Here is a 16,353-nt window from a genome sequence, read left to right as displayed (position 1 = left end):
TTATACCAAATTAGAAGTGAGATAAATACACAAATACGTGTGTATGGCTAAAAATGCTGATGTATGATATTCTCATTTGCATATGTGTGTATTTTTGATTTTTAAATGACAATGAAAATGCTTATATCTCAAAAATGTGATTTTGGAGTTATCAAGTTCTGACCAAACACCACAGATTTTTTTCATAATAAAAGTTCTTGTTCTACAACTTGAATTTTCAATAGAGCTGAGTGATGTTAACTTTTGAGAATAAAAATTCAACAGCACTTTCTTCCCATGGAATTTTGGGCTAATAATCTAGACCAGCATTTCTAAACCGGTGGTCCACAGTCAGACTTGATAAAATATTCACTTGTTCCAATTAATATCAGTAGTACCCATATGGATTCAAATAAAATTATACTTTCATACTTAGATTCACCATACACAATCAAAGAGAATGCAGGAAATTGTGATCTTAAATATGGGATATCACTAAATTTTTAGGAAAATTTCTATTTTCTGCTTTAAATAGAATTTGCTAATTACTGCTAAAATTGCTGAAAAGTGTAGAAATAAAGGGCTGCTACAAATTGCAGTTATCTACAAATCTCATCAATAAAAATGTACAGTACCTCACCAAAAAAAATATTCAAATGATTTGATGAACATATTTCATTGAGAAAAATATGGTAAACTGGGATCTTAAATAATAATCCGTATAATACGGAACAATGCTAATTGTCATAAAAGATTTCCAAAACTAAGCACAATCACCGACTGTAATTAAAATTGCTGAAAGATTGCGGAAAAGAACTTTAAACCTGACAAATATTTATAATTTTTGAAATTATCATCTTACCATAATTTATATTATGAAAACGCTGTGTGTGTGTGTATTATGACTTTAATCAGAAATACAAATTCAAACACATATCGTTGAAAAAAAAGAAACAAATGTATAAATAAAATCGGAACAAAAAAAATTACAGTTATGTCCTGTAATATGGGACACGAGTGGTTCGTTAACTTATTTCAGACATTTTACTCATTTTTATTTTCAGAAAGGTTGAGAAACGCTGATAGACCAGCGGTTCTCAACCGGGAGGACCATATGGCCCAAAAGAAAGCCCCAGGATATTCCAGGGGGCTATGGAGGAAAAAATCGCAAAAGGGGAACCACGGCTGCTGATAAGGGGGGGCCATGAAGAAATTTATTACAAGTGATCAAAAAAATTTAATTTCCAACAAAATGCATAGAATATTTTTTTCCCTATTTAAGTGACATTAATATAAAAATTTGATTGGCTAGCAGGATATTTCAAATCCGAGCAGAAGGACCCAAGTAGTTGAAAGATTAAATTTAGCACTTGAAGTATCAAAAATTTTAAGAGTTTCACAAAAACAAGCACAATGATTTTTTTTTGTGTGTGTTCATCCAATTTCTCATAATAGGGCTCTCATTTTTATGACCTAAAGATGAAACATCGTTGCTAATAAGTTCTTAGCTACTACGTTTCTTCTTTAGGTCATAAAAATCAGAGTCCTTGTCATAAGCTTGTGTTATCAATAATTATAAGGTTTGGAGATGGATGTATTTATATATACAGTGTCGCTTTATTGACAGTAACATTTATTTGAAGACAACCAACCTAAAAACAATGTTAAATGTGGATAAAACAATTTTGTAGGCATCAGGAGAGACAGGGCAGCAACTTTGTAATTGGGTTTTTTATAACACGGTGTACGTATAAAAAGTTAAAATTTTTATTTCAATAACTATACAACCCCTCGCAACATGAATGGCATATCTGAGTACTACACGCTATTTGGATAATTTTTCTAATTGAAAATATTCCTGTAGGGTGAACACAGTTTGCCAGTAAAATACCATGCGTCTTGTTACCAATGCACCCTGTACATTACATGTAGTAGTGTCTGTTATGTGAGATATTGTGTAAGCCAATTCGCACGTTGCTTCGTTCGCCTGCGAGACAGAGGCCACATGATGAACCAAAAAGCCACTTGCAGACAGCTTGTCATCCAACGAGACATCAGATTTGGGGCGCAGTAGCCCAGGTCGATAAGATACTCACCTAAAGTACCAAAGGATGTTTAGAGGTGTCGCGAGTTTGATACCCGGTTCGTCCTTGTCGGAAAACTTTCCTGACACAGGGGTGCAACAAAAACGGTGACTTGACCGCAGCAAAAAATTGCTACCGCAGGGAGTCACCCCATCGAGGGGTTAGTGCATCAACCTCTCCATGAATATAAAAACAAGCCTGCCGTTCGGAATCGGCAATAAATTGTACGTCCAGGTCTAATTAGTCCTCGTGTGCAGAAAATGACAGTGGTGCGACAAAAATGATCAGATTTTCATGATGAATGTAAATCTCATTGTATCGAAATTATAATCAATAAACCGTCAAACCGAAAGATACCTAGGCCACATCGCCATATGGCAATATCGGCTCATTGTCCACACGGACTGGATACCTCTGGCAATTTATTCATAAAAAGCATACATTACAAAATATACATTACAATCATAACAACTATAAAATCATAATCTAAGTGTAAAATCAATTGCGAGATCACAAATCTACGTATACAATCGGAAATCAAGCATATAATCCTATATATTCCATATTAAATCTTAATTCGAATATAAAGTCCTAAATCACATATTGAAATCAGATAAAATTCATAATCGATTTCATCCTCAATTTAAATCGGTCGATTTCCATGGCATTATACTGGTCTTGTGCTATCAGTCAGTCTTCTTTGTAGTTGATCAGTTTCTTTTTTCTTTGTGAGCGGCGAGGTGGTGCAGTTTGTACTTGTGCTATAGGCTGATAAGGCGTCCGTGGGATCACTTTGTCTTCATTGTCTTCTATCCATCTAATTATTTTCTTGACTTTATTTATTCTACTTTTGTTTTTAAAAATCTCTCTGATCCAGAGTGTGGCATTTTCAGCAGCAGGCACAGCCATGTGCTTTAGATGTGCAGTTAATGTACATGTTGTCAAGTAATGGATGGGAGTGCCGATTTCACCACAAAGGCAATGATCTGTTCCTCGTTTTTTGAAGCGGTGAAGGTAATTTGGAAAAGGTCCGTGATTGGTTGTAAAAAATACAAGTTCTCTGCTCCAATTTTTTGCATGGTATGAAACTTTTGGTACTATTTTGTGGACACTTCTTCCAGTTTTGGCATCATTCCATCGGGTTTGCCATAGATTGAGTATTTCTTTTCTTGCCTTTTGTTTCGCTGTTGATGATGGTAATAATATTTTAATTAAATGGGCGCCATTGATTGTCGCTGCTTTGGCTATTGCGTCTGCTTCTTCGTTCCCCCACTCACCCACGTGCGCTTTGATCCAAGATATGCGAATTTGTGGGTTCTTGTGGAGGACCTGCCGAATTTCCCTAGCCATAGTATGGATGGTCATCGGGTTCTGTATTGCATATATACTTGAAAGGCTATCGCTATAGATTATAGATGCTTGTTGGAATTCTTGAGCTTTTATGGTTGCCATGTATAACGCTAGTAATTCAGCTTGAAAGATATTATTGTCGTTTTCTAGCTTACTACTCCAGCACTCGATGATCTTATGATCTTTCGCTACTACATATGCTGATGCTGTTCCAGAGCTAGTTTTCGAGCCATCTGTGTACATATGAGTTCTTTGGCCTGCTATTTCTTTGTTCTGGTTATTCCCGATAGATACTTGGTGATATAACTCAAATTTACCAAAGAAAAACTAATTTGCAAATAAATCAAACTTCATCCCGTACAGTAACCTGATGACATTATGCTGTCTTCAAGTGCAAAGTTTACATTGATTGAAAACAATTTATTATGTATTTTCTATTACTGAGTTTGTATTATGTTTATTTTGCTTTTTCGTTATTTTCATAAATTAAAAATTAATTAAATTCAAACATATAGTTATACTTCAAACAATATTTGAATAATTGTCTTTTAACAGTAAAACGGGGAGGTAGGAAATTAATCATGGTTGCAAGGGGGGCCACAGGAATGAGAAATGGTTGAAAGGGGGCCATGGGAAAAAAAAGGTTGAGAACCACTGATATAGACCAATGGAGCAACAGTTTCCAAAACTGTTTGCTCCAATCACCCCCTTCAGAAATTTCCCCCTCATTGCCATCCTTTCAAGAGAACCCATGTTATACCTGTAGCTTCTATTGTCCCTTTTGAGAAACACTGATCTAGACAAAAAAATATATATAAAAAAGTGAAATTTTAAATTCTTTGAATTTATGCAGAATATAATTTGCAAAAAAAAAAATATTATAAATCCAAAAATGAAACAAGACAATGACTGGATTACAAACGACTTGATCAAAATGACAAATATTAAAGAAAAATTGTATATTAAACACTGCAAAAAACCATTTATACGACTATAAAATTGAATATAAACAATATGAGGCTGTGATGGTCAAGACCTGCTGTATTCGTGAATATAGGTGGCACGCCAGAGATTCGCTCTCGTGGCAGTCATGTTCAAGAGTAGTTCAAACGAAGACGTTGTTGTGATGTCATAAATAAATTTAGTAGTTTCAACCCTACGAGGCTACAAGGCTAATTTAAAAAAATAATAAAGAAACGTAAAGATGACTATTTTAAGGAGAAATTCACTATCTTGGGATGGAATAAAAGAGAACAATGGAAATTCATAAATAACTTTATAAATAATAAGAAAAATATCCCTTTACCAAATTATGATAATCCACACCGACTAGCTAACTCTTTTAATACCAATTTTATTGATCGGGTGAAAAATGATGATATAAACAACCAAGAGAGCAATTTTACTCATATTGAAAATTTTAATAATAATTCATTTGTTCTTCGAGAAATTTATTTCACACAACTTCATACTTTAATTAAATCACTAAATAATAGAATCAAGATTATCATCACCGCCCATCGGTTGTATATAATTCATGTAACAAATCATATAAATAATCATAAAAAGGTAGCAGCTGTATCTATATATATAAAATTGATTGGTGTGTGTGTGTGTGTGTGCCAAATTTTGCATATATACCAAATGGGACCCGACTTGAACGATGGGCTACTTTAAAATTTTGTCAGACCAGGGCAAATGCCCCTAATGGGCAAAAAACTGTCCAGCAACAATGGTTTTTGGGCCTCAACAATCACTTTCCGAACGTTTACTTTGATTACCGTGGTTCCCTAGCGATGAGTTTCAGACGTTTTTATACCTTTACAATGGTTTGTCATTTCTTCAACGCTGTCAGTATATGTATAATATTTATGCCTTTATAATCGTTTGCCACTTTATTCAATCCTCCCAGTAATGAGAGCTTTTTGAATAGACACCATCATCAGCATCATTTTGAGGGTAAGGGGCTGTTCAAGTATTACGTTATCATCGATGGGGGGGGGGGTTTGGATAATGCTTACGTCATCAACCACCCTTTATGAAAATATGAGTTAGGATTCAGAGGGGCAGAGCTGATGACGAAATTTTGCTGATGGGGGGGGGGGGGTCAGCATTTTGGTGACTTTTACTGACAAGGTGGGGGGGAGAGGGGGTCAAAAATGGCAAAAAATTTGCTTACGTAATACTTGAACGGCCCCTAAGGCAAAGGATGATGTCCCATAGAAATCAGTGTTAAAATTGCTGATTTTAATGTAGAAATGCGGAAATTTGGTGGGGTTTTCTGTCACATCAATAATTTTAAAAATTGTATTCAATACTCGATTTTTGAAATATTGAGTTCGCTTAGAGATATACGAAGCCCAGAAAATTAGATATGAAGTAAATAGCCGGACTTACTTTCGAGTTGGATATCCATGCAATAACATTGATTTCAACTTTTTATTTATATCTTCTCAAGTATGAAAATTAATGTCTTCGTATTGTCTTTTAATATTCAACTGCATAAATTCATATTTTTTAGGTTGCTTTAAAATTAATTATGGGCCCGTAATAAGTACATCGAAAAAATTCCACAGCTTTAGTTAAGCATTTTTTGAAGCAGAAACAGGCAGAGATAGATAATTTGAAGTTCAAAGGTGGGAATCGAAATACCTAGCACCCTTTAAAAAAAGAAAAATATATATATTTAATTTTTTTTTTACGTTTCTTTAAATCTAGATTTGTTTCTTTCATGAGTCGCGTAGGAAGTCGCCATATTTGTGAACTTGGACACGGTTTGCATGCCCCTCAAAGAAAGAGGGAGATATCACGTGATCCAAAAAGACTCATTAAAGAAAACCCGGGCAGCGCCGGGTATTATAGCTAGGCGCATTTGGCCAAAATCCTTATTATTTAGATTACAGGGTATAATCTATATCGATCATCCAGATTTATCTCCCGCATTTTTGTAATTATACAAATCCGCATTCCTCTACCATTTTGGCAATTGTGCAAGTTCGAAACATGTTCCCTTATTAATTTTTGTAATTATGCAAGTTGCAAAATGTTTTTCTTTCATTTTTGTCGTTATACAAGTTTGTAGCATGTTTCCTTTCCCATTTTTTGTACCCGGGCAACGCCGGGTACAAAAATGCAGTGATCTCCAACAATGGCGGCTACTCTGGCTACTGATTTTGGCAGGAACCACACTTCACAGAAGTCTATAAATTTAATCATTTGATGCTTGGTCAACATGTTATCTACAAAATAAATATTGTTGCGATATCTCTTGTCTTTCTTGGTGTTGCAATTTGGGTGGCCAGCAGTGTAAAATTGATTTTCTGTCTGTCTGCGTGTGTGTGTGTGTATGTTCTCTATACAAATCTACAATTTTAGATCGATCACCACCAAATTTTGCATATATACCAAATGGGACCCGACTTGAACGATAGGCTACTTTAAAATTTTGTCAGACCAGGGCAAATGCCCCTAATGGGCAGAAAACTGTCCAGCAACAATGGTTTTTGGGCCTCAACAATCACTTTCCGAACGTTTACTTTGATTACCGTGGTTCCCTAGCGATGAGTTTCAGACGTTTTTATGCCTTTACAATGGTTTGTCACTTCTTTAATCCTGCCAGTATATGTATAATATTTATGCCTTTATAATGGTTTGCCACATTTTCAATACTCCCAGAAATGAGGTTTTTTGAATGACGTAATCATCATCAGCATCGCTTTGATGGTCAGGAAAAGGGGGATACTCATAGAAATCAGTGTTAAAATTGACAATTTTGATGTAGAAATGCGGAAATTTGGTGGGGTTTTCTGTCACATGAATAATTTTAAAAATTGCATAGAATCCTTGATTTTTGAAATATTGAGTTCGCTTAGAGATATACGAAATCCAGGAGATTAAATATGAAGTAATTCGACGGACCTACTTTTTCCAGTTGGATATTCATGCAATAACATTGATTTCAACTTTTTATTTATATCTTCTCAAGCATGAAAATTAACGTCCCTGTATTGTCTTTTGATATTCAACTGCACAAATTCATGTTTGTTAGGATATTTTAAAATTAATTATGATCCCGTAAAAAGTGCATCGAAAAAATTCCACAGCTTTAATTAAGCATTTTTTGAAGCAGAAACAGGCAGAGATAGATAACTTGAAGTTCAAAGGGGGGAATCGAAATACCAAGCACCCTTTAAAAAAAGAGAAATATATATATTTATTTTTGCATTTCTTTAAATTTAGATTTGTTTATTTCATGAGTCGTGCAGGAAGTCGCCATATTGGTGAACTTAGACACGGTTTGCATGTCCCTCAAAGAAAGAGGGAGATATCACATGATCCAAAAAAGCCTCATTGAAGAAAACCCGGGCAACGCTGGGTATTATAGCTAGTACCCTATAAAATTGGGATATTTTATTAGAAAAACTTAAAAATATTGGAATAAGAGGCCTTCCCCTTGACTGGTTTAGCTCTTTTATTACAAATAAGAAACAGTCGGTAAAAATTAATAACAGTGTAAGTGATTTTAAAATAATAAATACAGATATACCCCAGGGATTGGTTTTGTGGGAACAATACTTTTCTCAATTTATATAAATGAAATACATGTTAATATTTCTGGTCATTTGGTGTCATTCGCAGATGATACTGTCTTACTTTGTATTGCTGACACAACTGAAGATTTCGATAAAAAATTTAGAAAAAGACATTTACACCATAAATTAAAGAATTAAGAGCCTTCGACTACAGCTTAACGCAAGTAAAACCAAATGGATACATTTTAATTTACTGAATCTAAATACACAGATAACTGAAATTAAATTTCATGAATGTGATGATTTTCATCCTGATACTATTTGTAATTGTGTTTATATAGAAAGAGTAATAAATTATAAATATCTTGGATTAGTTATGTCGTCCAACATGAAATGAAAAGATCACACTACTTTAATTGTCAATAAACTAAGAGCAATTATGAGTTTGATGTTTAAACTAAAATCTATTATTTCATACAACAGTTTGAGAGAAGTGAGTGAAGAAGTGACTGTCCAGTGAGCAGTCCAGTGATTAGGGAGCTAGCTTCTGACTGTGCAGGTCTGGGTTCGAATCCCGGTTCGGGCATGGATGTCTACTAACAAATTCCCTGGACAGATCGTAAAGATTTGGGAATACCTGCTGATCACACATATTAAAAAAAAGAGTGTTCTATGCATGGGTATTCCTACGTATATTATATGTATTAACTGTCTGGGGATGAACATACAAAAATTCTATTCTATCTTTAAGCCGTTTGTATGATTTTTTTCGACGAGATATTCTACACATTAACAATAATTTCTCACAATGTGATGTATCACTAATTCATTTTAAGGTACGTCAACTTTATTTATATAAGGTATTGCTGTTCATGTATAAAAATCCTGACTGATATCCCAACAGAGCAATAACACAAAGTACTATGCGAACAGAAAATCTACATCATATACCATTACCAAGAAAAACAATTTATAAAAAATATTTATGCTTTCTTGCTCCAAGGTAATGCAGTGAGTTTAATGGTATTAATAGACAACAGCTTTCACTTAATGTTTAAAAGAACTATAATAAATTACGTATTTGGAAATAACGAATATTGAACAGATAATTTTATTTGATAATTAACCAATCACTGTAATTTCAGAGAGAGGGGTAACATTTAAGTAATATTCTAAATAAAAAGTTAATTTTGATATTGAATATTATTGTGTAATATTACTGAGTATTGTTGTTTTTGTACACTTTCAAGGTTGCTGAGAAGATTGTCCCATTCGTGTTACTGTTTATGACCCATGGAAGGATTATAACCCTTTGGGTCAAATAGTTTGTTTTGCAGTTTTCTTTTTGTCTTTCTGTCTTGTATGTTTATGATTTTGTCTTGTCTAAAATAAATAAAAATAATATTTATTTAAAAATAAAGTAAAGTTAAACTTTTAGGGTAACATTCATGTTTATTCCAAGCATCATGACGAGTTAATGATCACACATTTTTCAGCTTATAACACTCTGGCCAACAAAATTTTACTTTTTGTTTATTGAATGAAAATGAAAGGACACTTTTTACACGTCTTTTCCTGCTGATTTCAAATCTCTTCACGAAACTTCATCACCCATAGCATTTGAGTGATTTTATTGGTAAAAATCATGAGGACCAATGTATATGTCTTTCATTTTTCCAGGTTCAATGATTTCTTCTGAGAAAATGAAAAGGACCATGTAGGAGTGGTATAAATATAGACAGACAGACAGACATGACCGCTGACTGCCCAGAAAGACCATCTTGGGATAGTTTGCGCTCTTTCTGAAAGGGATGGACGGTCTTGTATAAGTATACAGAGTTTTTATTTTTTAAGATCCTTCTTTTATTTATTGCTGATTTCATTCATTTATAGCTAATTTAATTACCATTGATTTTATACGTGACTATTTTTATTATATTAGCCCAACTGGCGATGTGCATGATTGCGTCTGCTCATGTATAAAAACGTGCCCCCCAGTGATGTCATTTTCATATTTCAATAACTCTCAGGAGGTATCCGAGTTCCCAAGGAACTATGTGCTAAAACAACTTTGAGTGATGTCTGGGTGTCATTACGCTGTCCTCTTGGTATAAGTATACAGAGCTCTAGGTAATGAGACACTTTTTTTTTTTTGAAGCCGAGCACAACTCAGGTCTATCGCCATGGGCAATTTACTACCTAGTGAGTTGTGCCGGAAGTGTAAGTATGTGTACCTAACAGTCTGAGTGCGTATTTAGTGTTGTGTATGATTTTTTAGTGCTGCCATCTATATCTCAGAAGTGAAGTGAGTGTAGTGTAATGACTGAATATTTGTACTGTTTGTAGGACTGTTGCTCTCTGTGGCGAGACTTTTTAACGGGGAGATCGGCTCGCATTTGCTCCTTGAAGTTGGGAACCACAGAAAACCAACTTCAGCCGACCACCACTGTGGTGACGGTGGGGCTCGAACCCGAGTCCCCACGATGCGAGTCCGTCATTATGATCACTCGACCACCACAGCGGCAGTAATAAGACACTGGAGTCATGCACCTTACACACATTCCTCTATGAAATTTTTAACGCATTGATACATACCGAAATGCGTGTTCAGAGTATATGTGTGGCTCTAATATTTTTATGTTGTAAGAATCGTGTTTATTTCATGTTTTTGCTGGTGCTGCCATCTGGTTTCCATATTCACGCGCTTAGCTGCTGGTAACAGAGATGGTTATACAAATACATGTCTACAATTTGTAGATAGCCCGGACGTATTTGTCAAAACAAACTAGAAGTAGGTTGAATGATCATTAGAATCTTACTTTTGCATTAGAATTACAAAAAAGCATAACACTGGAAGATACCAGGAATACTTTTACTTATTTACTGTTAGCAAGGTATTTAGGGTACTCTTGATGGTACTTTTTTGAAAGTTTCACTACTAACACTCTCTGGATACTGCCACTAAAATTTTTCACTTGCATCTGCATACAATTAGAATTTGGTTGCTGATAATGGTACATTAGAGGAATTTTGAGGAGACAATTTTTTATTTTAAAAAAAAACCCCGAAAAAATGGGTTATATGGAAAAAAAAATTCCATTTCATTTTTGTAACACATATTTCAAAACATGAAAATAGACAATAATTAGTATAAATTATGCATTCAACAAAATTACTGTTGACCAGCGAAATAAGAACATACTTCCTGAAACTCTTTAGTCATTTCCCCATATGTTTTCAGAAAATATTCATACAGACCGATATCAGTCTGGCGTCCAAGTTGATCTCTTGACTTTGCATTAGGCACACATTCAATGACTCCACACTATAGAAATACAAATAGCAATCAAAATGGCAAAACAAGTAACGAACAAAAATTTCGTCCACCAAACACATACTTGTCAATTCATGTTTATGCTGATTGTTAATTACAGTAAAACCTTGTTAAGTCGTCACCCTGATAAGTCATCACTCCGGTTAAGTCGTCATTTTTCTTCAGGCCCTTCCAGCTCTCATAGACAACAATGTCTATGAAAACCCTCGTTTACTCGTCACTATTTTTGGTTAACTCGTCACTATGAAAAAGTTTGAGAAAGATTAACAGACTATTTTTATGGCTCCCATTAAGAAAAAGAGCTTATTAACAGCATTGCCATATGCTTAAAAGCCACCATGAAATCCTATATACCCAAACGGAACAGTTTAAGTAACAAAAGTTACGTTGAGGAAGTTCATTTGCCGACTAAGGTTTTTGGGGACTGTTCAAGCTAGATCTCATTTCTGCATGGGATCTACTGGAGAAACTGCAAGACATCCAGGCTCTGTCGCAAGAGGCAACGTAAGCACCCCCCGGGGGGGGGGGGGGAGGCCCAGGTCATCTCCGGAAAAACCAAAATTTATTGGTACGTGAAAGATTACATATAGTGCAAGGAAATCAAAAATTATGTAAATCAAAGAATCAAATTAATCAAGTTAAAGTCAAAGTGCAACGGCTACGGATAATAAATTATCATAGAAAGCATAGACTCTACTAATTTAGGGCTTGAAATTCAAACAAAATATCTTTGTTGAAAAAAATCAGTCATTCTTTCCCAAGTTGAGGTCTTCTGTTTACTTTTCCCTGCCCAGGGCAGTCGAGATTACTTTTGTTGTGAAAACTACAACAACTAGAACTAAAAACTGTGGTTAATGCCGTCCTTCTTCTGTTGTTTACCTTTTCTACTTCCCGGGCCACGATGTTTATCCGCTCTGTATAACCACATTTAGTTATATTATGTAATAGTTTTTTTTGTCACATTAAAGTATGCTATTTTCCTACAATATGCTGATCAATACAATTCCGTTTTCGGCTCCACCATTTCTTAAAAATACAACAACTTTGTAGTTGTATCATGAACTGGTGATGAATTAAAACACTAAAATTAAATTTTATGTATATGTAAAATTAATGTGCAATAGAGTTTCTATTATGAAGAAAAGCTACCTATTCTAACAGTTGCTCTGTTAGTCTAAATTAAAAATTGCTAGTATAAATCAAAGTGTACCAGTACATTTTACCACAATAATTTAAGTTATAAGAGATAAAAAAGATAAAAAATTGCTATTATTTTTTCTTTCACAATCTGTAAATTTTATTAATATTGTTATTTTGATTCATACTTTAATAAATGTCATATTACTTTAAATTTATACGATTTTCACAACATTGTACATTAAAACTGATGCACTCCGCTTAAGTCGTCACTCGCTTAAGCCATCATAATTTTTCGATAACTTGAGGTGACGATTTATCAAGGTTTTACTATATATGAAAAATAGTCATAAAAAATTGAGAATAAATTTATTTTCAAAAACTGCAGAGACGATCTACTGCTATGAAGCAAAGCTTTACTAATAGCTTGGATATCACTCGCTTAAGCCATCATAATTTTTCGATAACTTGAGGTGACGACTTATCAAGGTTTTACTGTATATGAAAAATAGTCATAAAAAATTGAGAATAAATTTATTTTCAAAAACTGCAGAGACGATCTAATGCTATGAAGCAAAGCTTTACTAATAGCTTGGATATCATCTGTTTGGGGAAAATGTTTCACGTACTCTGACATTTCATGACTGGAATTAAACAGAAATACACAAAAAGGTCTTTTTTGCCTGAAAAAAATAATCTGTGAAGAACAATAAGCTGCTTTGAAATTTAACATTTGCTTGCAGAAATCTACTATAAAAATGTACGAAATGTTGTAGCAAGCTTATGGTGAAGATGGAAGATGTTTTACCACAATCAACAGAATTTAGGTGATCCAAACTTTAAGGAAGCTAATGTTCTTTAAAGCGAAAAGTTCTTTTACAGTGAAAGGACTTGCAGAATGGTGACTGGGCTACCATAAAGAAGTTGTACCATTTTTGCCAGTCTGAGGAGGTAATGGAACTCAGAAAGACAATGGAACTCTGCTCTAGAGTATTTAAAACCCTCTTTTTATATTCTGCAGATACCAACAATACAAGTAGAGATGGCATGAATAGTGATTTGGCCGAATACTTGACTAATGTTTTCAAATATCATTTTCTGAAAATTCATCACAATCTATACATATAAAATTGATTTCTGTCTGTCTATGTGTGCGTATGTTCTCTATACAAATCTACAATTTTAGGCCGATCATTGCCAAATTTTGCATATATACCAAACAGGACCTTGATTGAATGATAGGCTACTTTAAAAGTTTGTAAGAGTCATCCTGTCTCGACTGTAATATTAAAAATATAAAATTTATGGATATAAAAAATATAAACTATGATATAGAATTTATATTAATTAATAAAAATATTAAAAAATTGTTTTGGATTGAATGCAATCACATTAAAAAAAACAATTACCACCAAAACATACACACATCAAATGACATTTTCAAGATAAAAAAAATTACTCCTGGAGCAGTAGCAACAACTCGGTATGGGAACAAGAACAGGTCCAACCCAACTTGCTTGAAAATGTTCTTGAATAGTGCTATGACTTGAAGCGCCAACATGTCCTGGTTGAGAATAGAAAAATGAAATAAAATGAAACATTAGAAAGCTATTGTAAATTTTTTTCATAGGCTTGTTATATGCATTTATGGGTTGCTTAACAAAACTGAGAAAAACATTCTTTTTTTTACCTGACGGACATCATCACCAACTTTAAATATAGCTGCCTGCCAATATTCCTTTTGCATACTCTGCTGTTTGTCCGAATCCTTTGACGAATCTGATGACACACTTAGAGCTTGATTTTCAAGCTCATTGATGCCACAGTGACGTACTTTGAATCTTGCCAGAAAGGGCGCTTTTGCAGCACTGGTGATTCAAAAGATCAACATCTTAAGATTAATCAGAAACTATGATCATTTGTATACATCAATGAAATCTATATTTAAAAAGTAACTTCCTCCTGCAACAAAAAAATCTAAAAAAATCCTAAATTCACCTGAAAGCCTTTTCTTTTTATTGCACTTAATAATACAGTCAACATCTCTTATTGAAATCAAAGTAATGTTATCATTTTGGTATTTGTATCACTTTTGCAAAGAACAAAATGGACCAATACCATAACATAGAAAAAAATTTGTTTACAGTTATCAGGACTTTGGATAATGTTATCAATTTTTTTTCTGACAAAAAGGTTTTTTTTGCACATTTTGAAGCTAAGGTTTAACCAAACTTGGTTTTTCCTGTACATCATCATTATCAGGCTACAAGACCATGTGGGAGGCTTTCTCTCCAACTCCCTTGGTGACAAACATTTTTGTACTTAATGTCGTAATCAGTCAGTAATATTTGCTGTGATCTATGTAAGTGTGGAGTTGCTTATTCAATGGCCTTCCTATAGTGAAAGCAAATGTATAATGAAAAAAAAAAAAATTTCCCCCTTTCCTTCAGTTTTTCATCAGTTTCTTTCAGTTGACCAGATGCAAAATTGTTTTTTGTCTGAGATTTTCTCGAAAGATCTATGAAATGTATTGCACATTAAAAAAAAATATTGATTCATGATGCATTTTAGACAGTTCTATTCTAACGCATCACAATGTCTGAGAAACAAAAATACAGGGTTTTAGCTCAAAGGAAAAAAAAAATTTCCCCGTTTTAGAATTAAAAAAAAAAATAGAAGATTGAAAAATTTTGCAACTAATTGTGTGGGGAAAGAAAAACCAAGTTGCCTATTTCACCAATACCCATTTATCATATGTTTGGTTCGACCAAATGGATGTATGGTCACTGCACTTGCAAATGGGACTTTTTGGATATAGTTATCATCTGGTTGTTGTTATCACAAACCTGAGTCTAATGTGATCACATTAAGTGGTGCTGGCTGTACTACAATTATATACAATAAACATTCTTTCTCTAATGACCTCCATTGTTCCACGGAAAACAGATGTTGTATTGGGAGGTCCTAATATTGACACAGTTTGAAAAAATAAACTCCTTAAGAGAATTTATTATTAGGAAGGAATACAAAATTATGTTATTAATTTTGTTATAATACAAGCAGGTGAAATGGAAATGCATCAGATTAAAAATAAAAATAAAATTGAAATGATTAATTTTGTGCACACAATTTTTATGTGTATGTGTGCATCGAATTCTTCACTATCAAAGATCAAGCCCAAACACAATTTTAAAAAACGAAAAACATAATTTTTGTTAATTTCTTCATAAAAAAAACTGAGTTGGGGTAGAGCTGAATTCGGACGTTGTATTGGATTGAATGGTGTTTGGGAAGGGTCTTATTTTGAATGGAAAATAACATGGAATGAATATGGAAAACAATTGAAATCGATTGTACAAGTTGTTATAATGGAACAGTCTCAATAAAGTTTGTCGCACAAGTATATGGACTATTACTACTGAACCACACATGCACCTTGTTCATATTCCTCTGCGGAACTTCTAACGAATTGGTACGTGTTGGAATATGAGTATATGTATAGCAAACCTGACGTGAATATTTTTTTTCTGTGTAATGCTTCCATCTGCCATTAATTTTAACTATGAGTGAAGTGTAATAATTTAAAAATTGTATCATTGTAGGCCTGTTGCTCTCTATGGGAAGACTCTTCAACAGGGAGATCAGCTTGCATGTGTTCCTTCAAGTTGAGAACCACAGAAAACAAACTTCAGCTGACCACCACTATGGCGAAGGTGGGAGTTCAAACCCGGGTCCTTGCAATGCGAGTCCCTCGCTGATACCACTCAATAAGTATGCAGACTAGAGGTCTTCAACCTTTTTTATTCATGAGCACTGCCTGTACCCATAATCAAAAGAAAAGCACCCTTACGGCCAGTTAGGCATACAAATGTATGGAATCATGAGGATTTCAATCTTTGAATCCAATTTGTACAAGGTATTTAATTGAAAGCATGAA

At 34.0% G+C, this 16,353-nt stretch overlaps 1 protein-coding gene across 1 annotated transcript in view; it reads right to left on the bottom strand.

The window, feature by feature from the left end:
* The window catches only part of Pi4KIIIalpha (phosphatidylinositol 4-kinase III alpha), a 184,750-nt gene that overhangs the window by 4,413 nt on the left and 163,984 nt on the right, over positions 1–16,353 (bottom strand). The window contains exons 42-44 of the mRNA XM_089237000.1: positions 14,107–14,284; positions 13,876–13,980; positions 11,148–11,270 (exon numbers count right to left, since the gene is read on the bottom strand). Coding sequence (XP_089093126.1) covers positions 11,148–11,270; positions 13,876–13,980; positions 14,107–14,284 — 406 coding nt within the window. The remainder of the gene's footprint in view (positions 1–11,147; positions 11,271–13,875; positions 13,981–14,106; positions 14,285–16,353) is intronic.

The sequence above is a fragment of the Pholcus phalangioides genome, unplaced genomic scaffold (genome assembly GCF_987345545.1).
Source record: "Pholcus phalangioides strain wild (caught in Gottingen) unplaced genomic scaffold, Ppha-v1.0 ptg000009l_1, whole genome shotgun sequence".
NCBI classification, from domain to species: Eukaryota; Metazoa; Arthropoda; class Arachnida; order Araneae; family Pholcidae; genus Pholcus; species Pholcus phalangioides.
This window is presented reverse-complemented; position numbering and strand designations above follow the sequence as displayed.